The sequence below is a fragment of the Balaenoptera acutorostrata genome, chromosome 12 (genome assembly GCF_949987535.1).
Source record: "Balaenoptera acutorostrata chromosome 12, mBalAcu1.1, whole genome shotgun sequence".
NCBI lineage: Eukaryota > Metazoa > Chordata > Mammalia > Artiodactyla > Balaenopteridae > Balaenoptera > Balaenoptera acutorostrata.
In genome coordinates this window covers 5593228-5613206 of record NC_080075.1, presented here as the reverse complement: position 1 = coordinate 5613206, position 19979 = coordinate 5593228, and the positions used below count along the sequence as shown (strand labels likewise).

The 19979-nt window shown below is 39.1% G+C and overlaps 1 protein-coding gene across 17 annotated transcripts in view; it reads left to right on the top strand.

Annotated features, from left to right (window-relative positions):
• Positions 1 to 19979, top strand: part of IL1R1 (interleukin 1 receptor type 1) — a 94402-nt gene that overhangs the window by 63829 nt on the left and 10594 nt on the right. For 7 of the 17 annotated variants that reach the window (XM_057558020.1, XM_057558015.1, XM_057558018.1 and 4 more), the window contains 8 exons: positions 79 to 192; positions 2195 to 2261; positions 9385 to 9619; positions 9718 to 9907; positions 10682 to 10850; positions 12779 to 12844; positions 16910 to 17027; positions 17762 to 17913. In XM_057558020.1, coding sequence (XP_057414003.1) covers positions 163 to 192; positions 2195 to 2261; positions 9385 to 9619; positions 9718 to 9907; positions 10682 to 10850; positions 12779 to 12844; positions 16910 to 17027; positions 17762 to 17913 — 1027 coding nt within the window. In that variant the 5' untranslated portion in view covers positions 79 to 162. Of the gene's footprint in view, positions 1 to 78; positions 193 to 2025; positions 2091 to 2194; positions 2262 to 9384; positions 9620 to 9717; positions 9908 to 10681; positions 10851 to 12778; positions 12845 to 16909; positions 17028 to 17761; positions 17914 to 19979 lie in introns of those variants that run through there. The other 10 variants (XM_057558028.1, XM_057558027.1, XM_057558026.1 and 7 more) reach the window with 5 other exon arrangements.

Sequence of the window (19979 nt, the reverse complement as noted above, 5' to 3'; positions counted from 1 at the left end):
CCAGCTAATATTCAAATGATTGCATGTTATTAGAATCTGGGTTCGTGATGTCTTAGTTAAAATATTTTGTGTTTGCAGTTAACTTACGGCTACAGAAAAGAATACGGGCAAATTTCATCCTCTGTAAAATGAAAAGGACAGCTTTTTTTGAAGCATGAAGTTATGCGGTCTGCCCTGGACATTGCCCCTGAGGTCGGGTAGAGGGGATAGCTATTTCTTTAGTTCATTTTTTCACTCATTCTATGAGCACTCATCAAGGGCTTCTGAGTTCCCAGCACAGCGCTGGAAGCTGTGGGTGCAGTGATAAGCGGGTCGTGGTTCCTGCCCCCATGAGTCTCCTTTTCCTGGGGTAACTGCAGTGAAAAGTGCTAAGGCATTCACACAGGTTGCTGCAGGGGCCCAGAGACAGACGGTCTGGCCAGGCAAGGGTTCTGGGGGCTCCCTGGAGCTGGTGGGAGGAGGGTGACCCCGGCTGAGACCTGATGGGTGGGGAGGTACCTTCACCACCAGGTGAAGGGTGGAGGGAATAGCAAAGGCAAGGGCTGTGAGGTTGGAGAACCGGGCAAGGTGAAGGCTGACGTATGGACTGGGCAGGGGGAGAGGAAGGCAGAGGGTTGAGTCTGGAGGGAGTCAGAGCCTCAGCACAGAGGACCTGTGTGCTTTGCTGAGGGGTGCGGACTGTTTGGGGTGCACTGGGGAGCCGGTGAAGGCGCTTTGAACCGATCACTTGGTAACTATGAGTTTGTAAGATCCCTGGATTGAATAGAAGCAGTAAGTCCATAGGCAGAGAGACTGATAAGGAGCTAGTTGGCATAATTAATCCAGGAAGGAGCTGGTGATTGTTGAGCTAAAGAGGCATCAGCAGTGGGTATGAGTGAACCGGGCTGGTTTGGTGATCTCCGGAGCCGGACTGTTGAGGGCTGGTGAGAACAGCTCTGGGGATGGCGGGTGTCGGGGTCACTGAGCCCGGGTCTCTCGTTGGGTGGGTGGGAGGGTGGCAGTGCTATGCCTGTCACTAAGGTGGGGAGCATGGCTGGTGGGGAGAATGAGTTTGGTTTGAGGCCTGTGGAATATTAGGAATTCATAGGTTGTTGAATAGACTTGTGCATAAGTTCACTGGAAGCACGAGATTGGAATTTATTGCATGTAGTTGTAAGGTCCCCCTTCAGGAGCACTGAACAGGAACGTTCAAAAAGGTAAAGGGGGCCGTACTGAACATTAACTTAATTTGGGCTTGAGAAGTTTAGAAAGGTAGGCAAAATGGAGTGTTCTTTTCCTTTTTCAATTGATATTATTTTAGGGATGTTTTATGGATAAGGCCATGGGCGTGCTTTCCTTCCAGCATCAATCAAGTGCCTAATCTGATTACGCCCCCTGCCAAGTATATGGACAGAGTGTTAGGAAATTGAAATGCTAGGTTACCAGGACCTCAGTTTAACGTGTAGCCCTATGGCTGATCAATACCTGTTGTAGCTGCTGCTATGTTAGTGTTGCTTCTAAACCACTCAGGGGAGCTGTGGAGGTTTTGTTTATATTTTTGTTTTTCTTTGTGATAAGATTAATATATGCTTATTATAGAAATTTTAGATAAAAAGCCCCAGCAAGCCCCAGAGAAGGGGCAAACCAACCAACCAGAAGAAGCAACCCAATTTTGATATATTGTTATTATTTCTTTTAGTCTTTCTGGTGCATTTCTATGCAGCTATATACCATTTCGTACAAAAGGTTTAGTGTCTTACCTTATAAAGTGAAGGTGTGAGCTTTAGCGGGATCTGGAAGTATGGGGAGACTTTGCAAGTGGGTCCTGGCAGTGGGTACATTCCAGGTGGGGAACACATCCATGTAAGTAGAGGCAAGATGGTTTAGGGTCTAGTGGGTAGTCTATTTTGGGTGTAGCATAGATTAGATTTGGGGGAAATTTAAATGGAAATGAACGTTGGAACAGATGATGGAAGTTTTGTTAATCTTAAGTTGTGTGAGTTTGTCCCCAGTTCTGTTAAAAATCTTCATTCCCCTTTTCCCCAGTTTGCATCCAGAAGCATGATCACATAAATGATGTAGGGAGACTAACCCATCAGTGTGACTTGCGGGTAAGGGTGGGACCGGGGGGAGGAGAGTCCGTGTATGTAGTTTTAGACATGTTTTTGGGAATAGTAACATTTAAAATTTTTCTTTCATTCCTCTGTTTCTCCAGGAGAATATGAAAGTATTATTCAGGCTTGTTTGTTTCATAGCTCTACTGACTTCTTCTCTGGAGGCTGGTGAGTTAAGCATTTCCTTGTGTTCCTGTCTGCTAAGAAAATCTGTTATTTAGAATACATGAAGTACCTTGCTTAACGGAGTCATTTTTCTTACATGTGTCTGTGGACGCCCAAGTCACAGAACTGTATTGCTGGATGTCCTTTCAAGATCTTTACTTTTCATTCTCTCATTTATACATTGGGAAACTGAAGCCCAGTGAGGTTAAGAGCCCAAGGTCATGCAGCTAGTTTCAGAGCAAAAGCTATAATCCACATCCCCAATGTCTAGTCTAGGCCTCTTCCCACTTTGTTGCTGCTTGAAGAGTGTACTATGGGAAATCCTGGCTTTCATTCAGAAGAGGTGTTAAATGTAGTCTTTATGAACCACAGCTGGCAGTTCTTTGTTTTCTCCATTTGTTCATTCTTTCTCTTCCCCTCTCCCTCTCTCGCTGCAAACGCATTTAGCTCCGGCCGTGCGCCAGGCACTAGCTGCTGGGGCTACAGTGGTGAATAATCCAGACGGAAATATCTGCCTGGGGTTTACATTCCAGTAGCGGAGAGAGACAATATTATTACATAAGTAAATATACATTATGTCACATGGCGATAAGTGTGGAGAGGAAAAGAAGCAGAAAAGGGAGGTATACACTTTGAGGATTGGGGTGGGCAGAAGGTGAAATTTTTTTGATAGTGTGGCCAGAAAAGGCCTCACTGAGAAGTTGACTCTTGAGTTGAACCTGAAGGAGTGGGAGGAGAGAGCTATATAGAGATCAGGTTGGGGGTGGGGGAATATTCTAGGCAGCATATGCCAAGGCCCTGAGGTCAGGAGTACTGGCCTGTTCCAGGGTCTGAAATCTGCTGTGGCTGGAGCAGAGGGAGTGCTGAGGGATGTGATACGGGGTGAGGTCATTCAGGTAATGGGGGGCGGTGGAGGGTTGACTGTGTAGAGAACCTTGTAGACCTTTCTAAGGATCTTGGCTTGCACTCTGAGGTGGGAAGACTGTGTAGGTTCCCTGTTTAAAACCGGAGAGGTGATCTAACTTTTCTTTCTTTTTTTTTCGGTCACGCCGTGTGGCTTGTGGGATCTTAGTTCCCCGACCAGGGATCGTACCCGATCGGGCCCTCAGCAGTGAAAGTGCGCAGTCCTAACCACTGGACTGCCAGGGAGTTTCCATATTTTAAAGGCTCATTCTGGTTCTTATACTGTGAACAGATCATAGGGAGGCAAAGGGAGAAACAGGCCAGTTAGTTAGGAGGCCATTACGGCAATCCAGGCAAGCTATGATGGTAACTTATTCAAGGGTGACAAGGAGAAGTGAGTCGTCAGAGTTTGGATATACTTTGAGGACAGAGCCAGCAGGATTTGCAGACAGATTGGATGTGGGTGTGAGAAACAGAGAAGAATCAAGGATGACTAAGGGTTTCAGCCCAAGCACATGCAAAGTGGAGTTGCTGTTGATGGGAGGGGGGAAGGTCACATGTTCAGACTGGACATGTTAAAGTTAGCTGTCCATTAGATGTCTAAATAGAGATGTTGACTAAGCAGTCTGGAGCCAGGGGTTGGAAGTATAAAATTGGAGACCTTGGCAAGCAGCTGCTATTAGAACCCTGAGACTAGATGGGTCTACCTGGGGAGCGAGTGTGGTTAGAAAAGAACAGAACTTCAAGGAGTGAACCCTGCAGCCCTCCAGGGATGGGTGGTCAGGCTTCCATTCATCCAAGAACCAGTGAAAGACTGGCCTGAAATGTAGGAGGAGAACCAGACAAATGTCCTGAAAGCCAAGTGAAGAACGTGTTTCAAGGATGAGAATAACACGTGTCCAATGCGGATGTGCTAAGTAAGATGACGTCCGAGAGTTGTCGATTTGATTTAGCAACTTAAAAGTCACAGGTGACTTTGATCAGAACAGTTTTGATGGAGTGGTGGAGCAAACCCCAGATAAACAGGAGAGTGTGTTGAGCTGAGACCTTAAGGTTTACTCTTTTATCACTGTTATTGTTACTACTGTTACTCCTAGGAGCTAAATACTTACCAGTCCTCCATCAGTGCAGGTACCTTGCTGAGTGCCTAGACACTTTTATTTCCATTCTGTTTTAAAATAGCTTTATTGAGGTTATAATAGACATACAATAAACCACACATGTTTAAGGTATACAATTTGATGTGTTGACATACATATCCACCCCTGAAACCATCATCACAATCAAGATAATATTGAATTGAGTATTAATTGGTTTGGAGAGAACTGGGCAGGTCAACAATATCAAGTCTTCTGATCAATGAACAAAGTATAGACGTCTTCATTTTTTTAGATCTCTTAAAATTTATTTAAATAAATTTATTTTGTAATTTTCATTGGATCAGTCTGATGCATCTTTTGTCACATTTATCCTAAATTATTCATATCTTGATGCTATTGTAAAAGGCATTTAAAAAAATCGTTTCTAATTGTTCTTTGGTAATATATACACACACATTCAAATTTGCATATTCATATTGTATCCTACAACTTACAAACCCTCTAGGTCTTCGGTAGATTTCATAGCATATTCTGTATAGATAATCATGTTGTCTGCAAATAAAGACATTTTACTTTTCTCTTCAATCCGTATGCCATTTCTTTTTCTTGCCTTAATGCACTGAATTAGATCTTCCAATACAATGTTGAATAGACGTGGTTAGAGTGGACATTCTTACCTTGTTTCTAATCTTGTATATGATAGCTGTAAGGTTTTTATAGCTGTCCTTTATTAGCTTTAGGAAGTTCCCTTCTATTCCTAGTTTTGTTTTGTTGTTGTTTCTTTTTTTTTGGATGTTGTGTACATCATAATGCATTGTCCTTTTTTGATATATTGTAGCATTCAATTTGCTAAGATATTTTAAAGAAATTTTGCATCTGTGTTCATGATGAAGACTGTTTTGTGGTTTTCTTTTCTTGGAATGTCTTTGTTTGGTTTTGGAATTAGAATAATACTGACCTCATAGAGTGAATTGGGAAGTGTTACTGACTCTTCAATTTTCTGGAAGAGTGTGTGTAAAATTGGTGTTGGTCCTTCTATGAATACACCAGTGAAGCCATCTAGGCCTGAAATTTTTTTTGTTGTTGGGAGGTTTTTAACTACACTTTCCGTTTCTTTAATATCTGTAGGGCTATTCAGGTTATCTATTTCTTCTTCAGGCAGATTTTATAGTCTGTACTTTCAAGGAATTTGCCCATTTCATTTAAGTTGTTGAATTTATTGGCATTAGGCTGTTCATAATATTTCCTCATTACTCTTGTAAAATCATTTTAATGAGAGATGTCACCTCTCTTTTTTTCCTGATCAGTCTGGCAGGAGACTTATCCATTTTATTGATTTTTCTGAAAGAACTAGATTTTTGGTATCTTTGATTTTTTTCTCTGTTGTTTTTGTTTTCCATTTCATTGATTTTTCTCCTGGATCTCTCACTATCCTCTGCTTACTTAAGGTGTAATTGTGTTTCTAATTTCTTAAATGGAATCAGAAGTCATAATTTGAGATCTTTTTTTCTTATACAGACATTTAGTGCTATCAATTTTCCTCTAAGTATTGTTTCCTTTTCATGCCATACGTTTTGATATGTTGTGTTTTCTTTATCATTCAGGTCAAAAGACTTATCTCCTAATCTCCTCCTTTATTTCTTCTTCATTTTTCTTTAAATTGATTAATTTATTTATTTTTGGCTGCGTTGGGTCTTCGTTGCTGTGCTTGGGCTTTCTCTAGTTGTGGCGAGCAGGGACTATTCTTCACTGTGGTGCACGGGCTTCTCATTGCAGTGGCTTCTCTTGTTGCGGAGCACAGGATTTAGGCATGTGGGCTTCAGTAGTTGTGGCACGTGGGCTCAGTAGTTGTGGCTCACAGGCTCTAGAGCGCAGGCTCAGTAGTTGTGGCTCACAGGCCTAGTTGCTCCGTGGCATGTGGGATCTTCCCAGACCAGGGCTCGAACCCGTGTCCCCTGCATTGGCAGGCGGATTCTCAACTGCTGCACCACCAGGGAAGTCCCCTTTATTTCTTCTTTGATGCATGGGTGATTTTTTTGTTTGTTGGTTGGTTGGTTGTTTTTCAGCTTTTAAATACATGGGTGAATTACTAGATATTTTTCTGTTACTGATTTCTAATTTAATTTCATGGTCACCAGAGAACATACTTTGAATTCTTTTAAATTTGTTGACTATTGCGTTATGAGCAAGAATATGGTATATCTTGGTAAGTTCTTTTGTGTGCAGTTAAAAAGAATGTGTATTCTGCTGTTGTTGGGTGGGATTTTTTGTAAATATTGATCATGCCAAATTGGTTGATAGTGTTGTTCAAATCTTCTATATCATTACTTATTTTCTGTCTAATTGTTGTACTTGTTCTACCAATTATTATGAGGAGACTGTTGAAATCTCAGACTGTAATTGTGGGTTTCTCTATTTCTTTTTGCAATTCTATCAGTTTTTGCTTCATGTATTTTGAAGCCCTGTCAGTAGGTGAGTAAATGTCTAGGATTACTATGTACCTCTTGACAAATTACTCCTTTATCATAATTACATGACTCTTTTTAATCCCTGTTAATATTTTTCACTGTAAAATCTACTTTGACTGATAATAATAAACATTCAAACTTTCTTTTGATTAGTGTTAACATGATATTTCTCTCCTCTCCCCGTTTTTACTTTTAACATATTTGTGTCTTTACACTTAAAGTGTGTTTATGTGTGAGTTCGTGTGTATGTTAGCATATAGTTGAATCCTTCTTTCTTTATCCAGTCTGACTATCTCTGCCTTTCAACTGGGTTGTTTAGACCATGAAAAAAATATAATATGATTGTTAATATGTTTGGGTTTTATTTTAGGATCTTGTTTTATTTTTACCTTGTACCATTAATTCTTTGTTATGTGTTTTCTCTTTTTTGCTGCCTTTTGGATTAATTGAGAACTTTCATGATTTATTTTGTCTTCTGGGTTGGCTTATATTAATAACTTAAAAAATAACTACTCTAGTGCTTATGGTATCCATCTGTGACTTATCACTGTTTACCTTCAGGTGATACTATACCAATTCACAAATAGTATAAAAAACTTAAAACAGTATATATCCGCTTCTCCCTTCCTGAACTTTGCCTTATTGTTTCCATACATTTTACTTCTTTATGTGTTATAAATCTCAAAATACATTATTTTTGCTTTAAACATTCAGTTGTTTTTAAAGAGATTTAAATAATAAGAAAAATTATGATTACCCATGTAGTAAACATTCCTGGTGCTATTTATTCCTTTCTGTAGATTCATTTTTCATCTGATACTATTTTCTTTCTATTAGGACTTCCTTACATTTTTTGGCAGTACAGGTGTATTGGTGATAATTTTTATAGCTTTTATAAATATGAAAAGGTCTTTATTTTGCCTCTATTTCTGAAAGGTACTTTCCCTGGATATAGAATTCTAGGTAGATGATTTTTTTTCTTTTAGTACTTATCTTTATTCTGCCCTCTTCTGGCTTGTATTGTTTCTGGCAAGAAGGCTGCATCATTTTTGTCTTTGTTTGGTGTGCTTTTCTTCATGCTTCTTATGCTTGGGGTTTATTGTGATTTTGGGGTCTGTGACTACATCATTTTCATAAAACTGTGAAAAATGTCAACTTGTATTTCTTCAAATATTTTTCCTGTTCAACCCATCTCTCCTGTTCTTCAGGGATTCTTATTACATGTATTGAAGTTGTCCTGCAGCTAACTAGAATCCTGTTTATTTCGTTCTGTTATTTTTCTCTCTGTGTTTAGTTTTGAAGAGTTTCTAATGCTATATCTTGGAGTTCACTAAGCTTTTCTTCCTGCAGTGTCAAACCTGCCATTAATCACATCCATTTTTTTTTAAAAGTCAACATTGTAGTTTTCATCTCTAGGGGTTTGATTTAGGTTTTTAAAAATAATCTCTTTCATTTCTCTACTCAACATGCTTGATCTGGCCCCTTGAACAAGTGGAACACAGTGATAATAACTATTTTAATTTTTTCCATCTATTCTATTATCTGTGTCATTTATGGGTCAGTTTTGATATGACTGATTTTTTTTCTCTTTATATTGGTTTTATTATGCTGCCTCTTTGCATGCCTAGTAATCTTTGATTGGATGCTAGATATTGTAGATTTTACCATGTTGGGCATTGGATATTTTTTTATTGCTAAAAATGTTCTTGAGCTTTGTTCTTTTACAAGGGTGTTACTTGGAAATAGTTGATCCTTTTAGGTCTTGCTTTTAAGCTTTGTAAGTCAGGAGCAGAACAAGGTTTATTCTAGGCCTAACTTGCTCCATCTACTGAGACAAAACCCTTCTGGGTTCTCTACCTGATGCCCCATGACTGATAAGATTGTCCATTCTGGCTGTTGAGAACAGCCACTATTCCCAGCATGTGTGTGCTCCGGGTATTATCCACTCTAATTCTTTTGGCAATTTTCACTCTGGCCTTGGGTAGCTTTCTTTCATGCTTCTGCTAATCGATACTCAGCTGAAAACTTGAGGGAGATTCTATAGACCTCCAAAGCTTGCTTACTCTCTGTGTAGAGCTGTAATCTCTTTGGTACTCTGCCCTCCACTCTCTTGGTTTACCTGGATTCCCTGCTCCATCTCCTCAACTCAAGAGAGAACACTGGATTTTGCCTGCATTTCCTCCCAGCAATGTCATGGCCTAGAATCACTCTCTACACAGTAATTTGGGAAAACCCTAAGGCTCGCCTCCTTTGTGTCCTTCATTCCCTGATGTTCGATGTCTTGAACATTGTTATTTCATATACTTTGTGCATTTTTTAGTTGTTCAGGTGGGAGGGTAAATGACGGTTATTCCATCTTTTTACTGAAGCAGCCATCTTTTCCTGCTACCTTATCCCCAATTTTTAGCTGAGTAAAGAGGGGAGGAGAGAGGTTAAATAACTTGCTCAAGGACACAAGTAGTAAGTGACATCCCGGATTTGACTAGAAATCTTTTAGACTTCCAAGATGATTCTCTTAATCATAAGGCTACTAACACTCTCACGTATAACACAAATTAATGTATTTAATAATTGGTGTGTTTATACTTAGATATTACATTAAGAAACATTGACAAATTTCTTATAGAAATGACTTTCCCTTTCTCCCTTTTAAAGATAAATGTGAGGAACGTGAAGAGGAAGTTATTTTAGTTTCGTCTGCACATGAAATTGATGCTCGTTCATGTCCTCTTATCCTAAGTGAACACAAAGGCCCTATAATTTGGTATAAAAATGACGGCAAGACACCTGTATCTACGGAAAGAGACTCCAGGATTCATCAACACAAAGATAAACTTTGGTTTGTTCCTGCTGAAGTAGAGGATTCAGGATATTACTACTGTGCAGTGAGGTAAGAAAGGAATTAATATGTTACAAACATGTGTTGTATGTACCTGCAATAGTTAAGGACAGAAAAATATTTTAATAAACTATTTTGATTTATTTTAGCAATTCAACTTACTGCCTCAAAACTAAAATAGCTGCAGAGTTTGTACAGCATGAGCCTAACTTGTGTTACAATTCACAAGCCGTATTTACACAGAGACTACTGATTCCAGGAGATGGACAACTTGTATGTCCTTATTTGGATTTTTTCAAAGATGAAAACAATGAGTTACCCCAAATACAGTGGTATAAGGTAATTTTATATTACATATGGCATTCTACTCACCTAGCAAATAAAATAGTTTTCTATCACAGACAATAGGATGAATCTGCAAAGCACTTTTTCATTTGGCATATTATTTTGCTTTTGAGTGGTGAAATTTAATAGGATGTTTTTAAAAGGTTTTAAGACTGTACACATTTAATTTGCAGCTTAACTAAAAATATGTCATTTTTGTTTAATAAGGTAGAGTTGAGAAAAGTATAGTAGGCATAAAAGATGTTTAAAGATAAGGATGAATATAAATTTAGGGTTTTTAAGAAATAACTATTTGTTACAAAGTATATTATTTTGTGTTTTATTACAAACATTAAGTGGTCCTTGGATAACCTAGTGGTTTCTCTAACTGTCTGAAAGGCGATTGGCCAGCACTCCATGGAATACATCATATTCTGGTATCTTTGATCTACCCGGCTTGTTGGAGCTTACATGGAGAATCATCTTGTAGAGGTTAAAAAATACAAAATAAATAATATCAGTGAAGAATGGAAGTATAGCATTACTAAGCAACTATAGTGTTAGCATTCTTTCCTCAAATGTGTTTCTCTTGCAAAGTAAGTTTGTCTTCACTTGTCTTCAAAGTGCAAGCCTCATAGGCATAAAAATGTAAGTCCTGGGAATGTAATTATGACTTTGCAAAAAAATGCAATATTAAAACTTGTATGCAAGGAACCTTTCTATTCCTATACGTACGAATATAAATATGAATAATTGGTTTTCAATACTTCTTCCTCTCCCTCTGTCTAGGATTGCAAACCTCTACTTCTTGACAATATAAACTTTGTTGGAATAGCAAATAAACTCATCATCACGAATGTGACTACGGCGCATAACGGGCACTATACGTGTCATGCATCCTACACACACTTGGGAAAGCAGTATCGTGTCAGCCGGGTGATAGAACTCATTACTCTAGGTGAGTCAGAGCTCCAATCCTAGGATTTTAAATCCAGGAAGGCCCAGAGACCATAACTCTAATATCACCTTCATTGTCTATGGAGGGACTAAATCCAAGAGAAGCTTGATGACTTGCCAGAGGTTGCCTGGCTTTAGTTTAGATTTTGTTGTTACGTGCTATGTATGTGTTTCTCATTCCTACTTCAGAGGCAGTGCTGATCAAACAGACAAGGATGAGCTATGTGTTCCAGCTGAACTAGGAGGCACGTTCTTTGGCCTGGCTAGAGCTGCTTCTCTAGAGGGTTCTCTGGAGAAGCATTGGAGGAATGACAGTTCTGAGATCCCTCACTTGGGCAGTCTGAGTGTCTAGCAGTCATTGGCGTGATGGATGGATGCTAATGAACTTTGGAACAAGTTACACTCTTGTTAGATCTCTGTTAGTCCAGTCACTTAACTTCTCTAAGGCTGTTTCCTCCTCTGTAAGAAAATTCACGCTTCCAAGCTTCTTGCAAAAGTGAGAGATCAAGTGTGCTCAGCTTGTGGTCCTGTGCCTGGGGCCAAACAGATGAGAAATGAGTAGGTGCATGATGATTATTCTTGTTAGTTTTCCTGAGGCTTCTATTAACCATATTTCATATTAAAAACTACAACAAAATAAAACCAAGGCACTCCTACAAGTTACCCGGGGATGGGCAGAATGCTCAACCTTTCTGTAAATACCAGGGTTTTCTAAGCTTTCAGTAAGATAAGAATAGAGTTAGTTTAACCAGGACTTTCAAAGTCACAGCAGTCTCTATCAGTAATTACTCTGGAACAACAGGCATAAACAGGGACTATCCCAGGTAAACCCAGATTATGATCACTTTTCAGAGAGCTGTTTTCTCAATTCTACAATAATTCATTTTTTTTTCAAAGGTTAATTTTATTGTCTCAGAATCAATTCCTCCCCTACATCCTACAAGCGTCAGTAACTCGTACATTTCAGGAGTCCTTGGATCACAAGCATCCTGAGGTCCTGAGCAGCCCCTCTCTGGTCATTGTGTAGCTCTGATTTGTTTTTCTTGGGATACTGCAACCAGACCAGCAGACCAAATTTTAGGGAAAACAGGGCACTACAGAATTTCAAAAATAGGTCAAATGGGTTTTAAATACTTTCTGCCATCCTTTCTGATCCCTTACGTAGAAATAATATACTTAATCAGATGTGAGGTTGTATTTTGTTTTCTTCTAAAGGTGGATTTATAAATATTTATTGGGCATCTACTATGTTTCAGGCACTGTTCTAGGTATACATTAGGGAACAAAGGGCACAGTATCCTGCCCTGATGGAGCTAACATTTTTTTTTTTCTTTTGACTGTGGCAGAATGAATACTGGGCATTCAAATTCATAGTTTCTCAGGCTTGGCCCCAGATCAACTCTTGAAGCCAATCATCTTGTAAATAAAAGTCAGATTAATTTCTGGAGCTCCTTAGTATTTTTCTGCTTATTTTAATAAATTATGCCAAAATGTTTGGCGTTCTTCAATAATTGTGGCTTTCACTCTTGGGTCGTTGTGAAAATTACTAAATACAAGCAGGTCTAGCAATAGGTGGCCTTCTGGTTAATAATGCTCCATCCAGGGAAGGCCCTTTCCACAACGACTCGTTTTTCCTGATTTGCATGAAGAGGGGCACTTGTCTGGAGACCCAGGGCCTGGTGATGGGTGTTTTTTTTTTTTGCAGCACCGAACTCTGGGTTCAGAAGGGCCAACTCTGGGTTTTGCTGTGGTCTCTGTGTCAGCCTCCTACCTTCACCTCTGGCCTTCTGTCTCCTGCTATATATGCTTTGGCCAGTAGAGGGAATATCAGGCAGATGCCTTGTAGTATATTGTTGGTATATTTTGCTAAGTGTGGTCATCACTTGAGATTCTGGTCTATAAGAGACCTTATGGATGTTTTTCTTTCAGTGAAATCCAGGAAGAAGAGACCTGAGATCGTGAGTCCAGCTAATGAGACGATAGAAGTGGTCTTGGGTAAGTGGGCTACAATCAGGATATGCTGAAATCAGGATTCTTTGAACTCGAGATTAAGATAAACTGTACCTTTACTGCACACAACCTAAGCTGTTTAGTGGATATATCTAAAGTTAGAGGGGAAGTGGCACAGATTATGTCTTAAATGTTTCTTTGGATTTCTTGCCTCTTATGGCAAACATCTAGCCATGTCTGATTGGCCCACCCTTACTTTCCTATGGACACTTATTACTCGTGAAGACATCAGCCAAAGACCAAGTTCAGGGACTTCCCTGGCAGTCCAGTGGTTAAGACTTTACCTTCTAATGCAGGGGGTGCGGGTTCGATCCCGGGTTGGGGAACTAAGATCCTACATGCCTCGCAGCCAGAAAACCAAAACATAAAACAGAAGCAACTTCAATAGACTTTAAAAGTGGTCCACATCAAAAAAAATCTTAAAAAAAAAAAAGAAAAACAGAGACCAAGTTCAATAGGCCTAGGAATAAGAAATGTAATTTATTTGGTGCAGGATGGATTTCTTACGATCAGAGTTAAGCTTTTAGGTAGAAAAGAGTAGAACTACAGGCCAAAAAGACAGTTATTCTAGAGAATTATTTTTCCAAGTTAGTGATAATGTTCATTTCAAGAATAAAGATGTAACACGATAAGCATTCAGATCTAAGCTATGCAACACGATAGCCACTAGGCGTGTGTGGTTATGTACATGCAAATTTAAATTAAGTAAATTTATTTAGTTTAATTAAAAATTAGTCCCTCAGTCAAGGGCTGAAGAGCGACATGTGATTAGTGACTACGTATGAGACAGCACAACCATAGAACATTTTTTGCCAACGCCGAAAGTTCTGTTGGAAACCACTGGTCCCAACATAAAAACAGATTTTTTTGTATCAGAGGATCAAAAATCAGGCTGGCCTATAGAATTCTGTAATAGTAACTGCGTGAAGACAAAGAACAATTGTACAGAGATTAGAAGGTCAAATTTGTGACCTCTGAATTCTGTACTTGGCCAAGTTGTTCTTCATGGTGGAAAGTAATATAAAGACATTCATTCATAGATGTAAACAAAGATGTGAAAACTTTAAATATTGTCCCATAGAATCCAGAGCAGTGTTTCAACCCTTTTTTCCCCCATTATTGCTCCCCTGTAGCACCTAACAAGCCATTTGTTCCCTAATCCTCTTTACTTTCTCAGATATTTAATACCCAGATATGCACTATGGCACTTTGAAAGGCCACAAACCATTGCAATAGCTAAGCTTTTCTTGCTGTCCTCTCCAAGAAACACATTTTGCCCTGTTGAGAAGGCATGCTCGAGGAATGTATACTTCAGAGCTCTAAAGCCTAGATTTGATCTACAGATCTAAAAATAAGTTTACATTAGGAAACAATAATTTTAATATATCACATTGATCAGAGGCCTGATCACCATGGCATATGTTTATCCTATAATCAGGCATTTATTTGATAAGATTTCATATTAATTACCAGTAAAATGACTTAGAAAAATAGGAATTGAGGGATACTTTCTGCACTTAATAACATCAGTTCAAACCAGTTGTCACCAACATTTTTAATGGTGAAACACTATATAGTGTTAAACCTTCTACAGGTCTAGGCCTTCTCATTGAAGTCAAGAACAAGACAAAGATGCCCATATAACCCGTTTACTTAACATGTTCCAGAAGTACCCACTAATGCAAAGATAAAAGAACCAAGGCATGCTGACTGTAGGGGAGAAAAGAACTGTATTATTTTCAGATCATATAATTATGTACTTACAAATATTGTATTGGCCAGATATAAAATTAATATTCTAAAATATTAGACTTATTTAGCAAAAACCAAGAAAACAATGGGAAAAGAGATCCTATTTGCAACAGTAAATGCCATAGCGATGTCTATAAGATAGCTTAGCAAAACCTTTAAAAATTATATTGGATTTATAAGGAAGAAAAAACCAACCAAACAAAAACCCCACAAACTCTGACCTATAAATCTCAAAAAACTGGGAGATTTAAAGCATACATTCTTAAAGGGATGGGGGGATGTTGTCTGCAATGGGGAGAAAATTGGTTCTTAGGAGGTGAAAAAATCTAAATCAATAGATATAGTGTATATCTGTGGTATTAAAAGTTCTTGGAGAGTTAGGCAACTGGGATAAAAAAGATGCAAAAAAGCTCCAAAGGGAGCAATGATAAAAACAATCTCGAGAAACACAAATTTAAGAAAAACTGTAATAAGGATGTGTGTTTTTCCTATATGAAAAACTGGAAATTGTAAAGATATGGACTTTCAACAGTAAGTTACAGATTTAATGGAATTCCAATAAAAATATGAATGGGCTTAAAAGTTGGCAAGTGATACTGAAATTCACCTGGGAGAATAAAATGCTGAGATTATTATGATAACACTGGGAAGAAAAGCTAAATGATATGAATATTTACCCTAAAACTGCAATAATTAAGAGTGTGGTACCCCTGGCGTCAGTATACACATTCAGATCAACCTAGAAAGTCCCAAATAAAATATTTTATAATTCATACATTACATAACAGATTAGTGAGGAAGAGATTTATTATTCACTAAGAGATTCTGGAATTATCAGTCAACTATCTGGATAAAAACATTAAGTTAAAGCTTTCTCTCATACCATACCCAAGTTATATTCTAGACCGATTAAAGAACTAAAACAGTCAAAAAAACACAACAATACAAACATCATATATACCTGAAAGAAAAAACTACATGGAATATTTTCCTGATTTGATGGTAGAGAGAGCTTTTCAACAAAAAAAAAATAGTGAAAACAGATAGTATAAAACAATTGTAAATTTGGCCAAATAATAAAAATATATACACTAAAGAATTTCCATAAACAATAACAAAATGAAAACAAACTCTGAAAGATATTTGCAGTAGTTTTCATGTATGATAAAGAGTTACTATCCTTGATAAATAAAGAGCTTCCATGCATCATAAGGTTAATAATATGAGAATGCAGTTTAGTAATGGCCATTAGGAACAACAAGCAATTCTTTTTTATTTGTTCTATTTATTTATTTTTGGCTGTGTTGGGTCTCTGTTGCTTCACGTGGGCTTTTCTCTAGTTGCAGAGAGCAGGGGCTACTCTTCCTTATGGTGCACAGGCTTCTCACTGTGTTGGCTTCTCTTGTTGCGGAGCACCGGCTCTAGGCACGCAGGCTTCAGTAGTTGTGGCGCACAGGCTTAGTTGCTCCGCAGCATGTGGGATCTTCCCGGACCGGGGCTCGAACCCACGTCCCCTGCATTGGCAGGCGGATTCTTAACTACTGTGCCACCAGGGAAGCCCATAACAAGCAATTCTTAAAAGAAAGGCAAATGAATACTAAGCTTATGAAAAACATGTTAATTCACCATGAGCTCAAGAAATGCAGATGAAAATTTAAATAGAATTTTTTTCTTCTCTCAGTTGGCAATGACTAACCAAAAACACTTGGTATCTGGGGCTTTTTGGGATAAATGACTCTTGCATACACTGCTGGACAGAGTGCAGACTGGTATAGTCTCCCTTGGGACAGGGCATTTGGCTTTTAAAAATATGTATCTCTTTTAACTCAATTCTTCCAGATTTTTATTCAGAGTAATACTTCAGGATATGTACAATGTTCATGTACAGGAACATTCACTGGAATGTTAATCATAATAATGGAAAATTAGAAACAAATTATGTTTAGCAATAGGAAAGGAATTCATCATAGTATGTCTGTATGATGGAATAGTAAACTGCCATGAAATAGCCTATTTTGGAAGGCTAATCACGTGAGCCGAAATTCTCAATGTACAATAATTACAAATAGTGGAAAATGACACCCCATTTTAAAAATTGCATACGTGCACAGAAAGGTAAGGAATGAGATACGTAAAGTTACTAATAGTGCTTATCTCTCGGTGGTGGATATAAGGGCAATTTCCTTCTTCTTTTTGCTTTCCTATAATTTAAAATTTTTGTTCAACAGTCATTTATTAATCTAGATAGATCAGGTAAAAGTCCATTAATGTTATGATTAAAAATACATTCTTTTGCAGGATCCTGGCTCCAGTTGATCTGCAATGTTACCGGCCAGTTGAGTAACTTTGTCTACTGGAGGTGGAATGGGTCAGCAATTAAGGAATATGAACCTATGATGATGGAAGAGTTTACATAGTAAGTATGCTAAGAGCCAGACATGCCATAGAGACATTTTGGTATTAAATTCCATGTCATACGTTATATAACCATTATGATTGAATCTAGTGGCAGTGATCAAGTTGGTCATTGATTGATTGGTCCTTAACCCTTTGCTGCCCATATTGAGTTTTGCTAAGCTCAGCAGGATTCATAAGATCTTGTCCAATGAAGGAGACAATACATGTCATTATGGTACAAATTCCAGACCACTTGGAAGGCTCTCTCTTAAATTCAGTTAAAAATGTTGCAGCATTCCCATGAAGCAATTGTCCTGAATTATCCTTCATGTCATTCCATTTTTAAAGTGGTTTAGAAAAGACTCATTAATTGTGGCCGAAAATCAGGCACTCCCCTGCTCAGGTCTCTCATGGCGCCCTATTACTTCTCAGCATGACTTGCAAACCCTTTCCCATCTGTCCCAATCTACTCTTGTTTCATATATTCTTTGTGCCCCATGGAGACCAGAATGCCTATGTCCCCATTTTCCTTCTCAGAAGCTGGTAATTTTAATTTTATTTCTCTGTGCTACTGAGTCTTTTACTAACAGTGGTCTTAGGGCTATGAAACATCAGATCAGTCTTGCTAACAGCCTGATTCTTATACCTGTGCTTAGGGCTGGTGATTATTTCTGCTGTAACGATAAACCAGGGATGCTTATCGTATCTTTATAATTGATGCCATTTATACAATTTTATTACTCTTTTGAACAGCGTGCAGAATCCTTTAAACAAGAGAAGGAGTACAGTCATCGCACGGCTTAATATTACAGCAGTGGAAAGTAAATTTTTTCTACATCCATTTATCTGTTTAGCCAAGAATACAGAAGGAAGGAGTACAGCATATATCCAATTAATGCATCCAGGTAAACAACACAGCTGTTTATTTGAAGTGCAATTTTGTTTTCCTGTAGTAAGATTTCATGACCTTGAGGTTTACAATGCTATTTCCTCTGCCCAGAATGCTCTTAGATTCCTCTTAACCTGGGGACTGCCATTCCTTTTTTACTTCTCAGCTGAACTATATCTATCTTCTACTAGGAGGTTTTTCTGTCCTGCTGCCTACTCTTAACCCATCTCTCCGCCCAAACAGATGAGGTGTTAGGGCCTCTGCTATGCATGTCCATATCTATCTTAGTTTTCTTTACTTGAATATGAATTCTGTGATGTTGCAGATAATTACTAATCATTCTATTTCCAGAGCTAATAGCAACTTAAGTCTTGTCATCCTCGGTACCTAATGAATATTTTTAGGTAAACAACTACATGATGAATGCACAGGGGAAGCCTAAATATCCACTTTCCAGACAGGATGTTAGAAGTTACTGGTTTTCATGAATTCTGTAATCAAACACAATATTGGCAGTATTTGTTTTCCTGCTCACTGATTCATTTTTCTGCCTCATTTATTCTGCCATTGATCCCTTCTAGTGTAGTTTTCATTTAAGTTATGGTATTCTTCAACTCTGGTTGCCTCTATATTTTCTAACTTTGTGTTAAAAACTTCTTATAGCTTTTTCCTCTGTGCATCCATTCTTTTCCCAAGTTCTTGGATCATCTTTACGATCATTATGTTGAACTCTTTCTTGGGTAGATTGCCTATCTATCTCCACTTCATTTAGTTGTTTTTCTGGGGTTTTATCTTGTTCCTTCGTCTGGAATGTATTCCTTTGCTGTCTCATTTTGTTAACTTTCTATTTGGATTTTTATGTATATGGAAGATTAGTTACGTTTCTTGGTCTTGGAGAAGTGGCCCTCTGTAGGGGATGTCCGATGTCAGTACACTCCCCTCTTGCTACCCAATGGCCTGGGACCAGCTGGTCCCAGGGTAGCTTCTGACCTGTTTGTGTACTCAGTTCCACAGGCTGTGGGATGATAGTTTTCTTGCTTCTGGTGGGTGAGGCTGGTTTAGGGGCTCATGCAGGCTTCCTGGCAGGAGGGGCCCGTGCCTGACCACTGGTGGGTGCCACTGGGGCTTGGCCCTCTGGGGAGCAGGGCCGTGTCAAGGGGAACATCTAGAGCTGGCTGTGGGCTCAGGAAGTCTTTAGGCAGCCTGTCTGATGATGGGTGGGGCTGTGTTCCTGCCCTGGGTGGTCTTTTGGCCTGATGCATCTCAGCACTGGAGCCTACAGGCTGTTGCAAGAGGCCAGGTCTTGGTGCCAAAGACCCAAGCAGGATATCTGCCTCTATCAAGAGTTCACGTAGATGAACACTCCCAGATATGTCTGCCACCGGCTTTTATGATCCCAGAGAGAGCCACAGTTGCTGCCTGCCCAGCAGACCCTCCAAACCAGCAGGTAATGACTCCTATGTAGTCACTGCTTTTGCCTTGGGTTTTGGTGTGCACAAGACCTTGTGTGCCCTCCAAGAGTGGAATCTCTTTCCCCCAGTCCTGTGGAGCTCCTGCAGTGAAGCCCCATGGGCCTTCAAAGCCAAATGATCTGAGGGTTCTTCCTCCTGATGCCAGACTCCTAGGTGAGGGAGCCTGATGTAGGGCTCAGAGCTCTCATGCCTGTGGGAGAACTTCTGCAGTATAATTATTTTCCAGTTTGTGGGTTGCCCACCTGGGTGGTATGGGATTTGATTATATTGCGAGTGTGCCCCTCATACCATCTCATCATGATTTCTTCTTTAACTCCTTGGATGTAGAATGTCATTTTTGGTAGGTTCCAGTCTTTTATCGATGGTGGTTCAGCAGTTAGTTGTGATTTTGGTGTGCTCGTGAGAGGAGGTGAACTCAAGGTCCTTCTACTCTGCCATCTTGTGTTTCTTATTCTTAAAAGGCTTCAGTGATTCCTCATGGCCTACTGGATATTTCAAGCCTCTTACAGACTCTTTCAAGTGTTACTCAGCTTCCTCTCCCTCCTCATTTCACTGATACTCTGCAGCATTTGCCAACTCTCCTTAAAATTCTACTCTTTTCTTCTTGTAC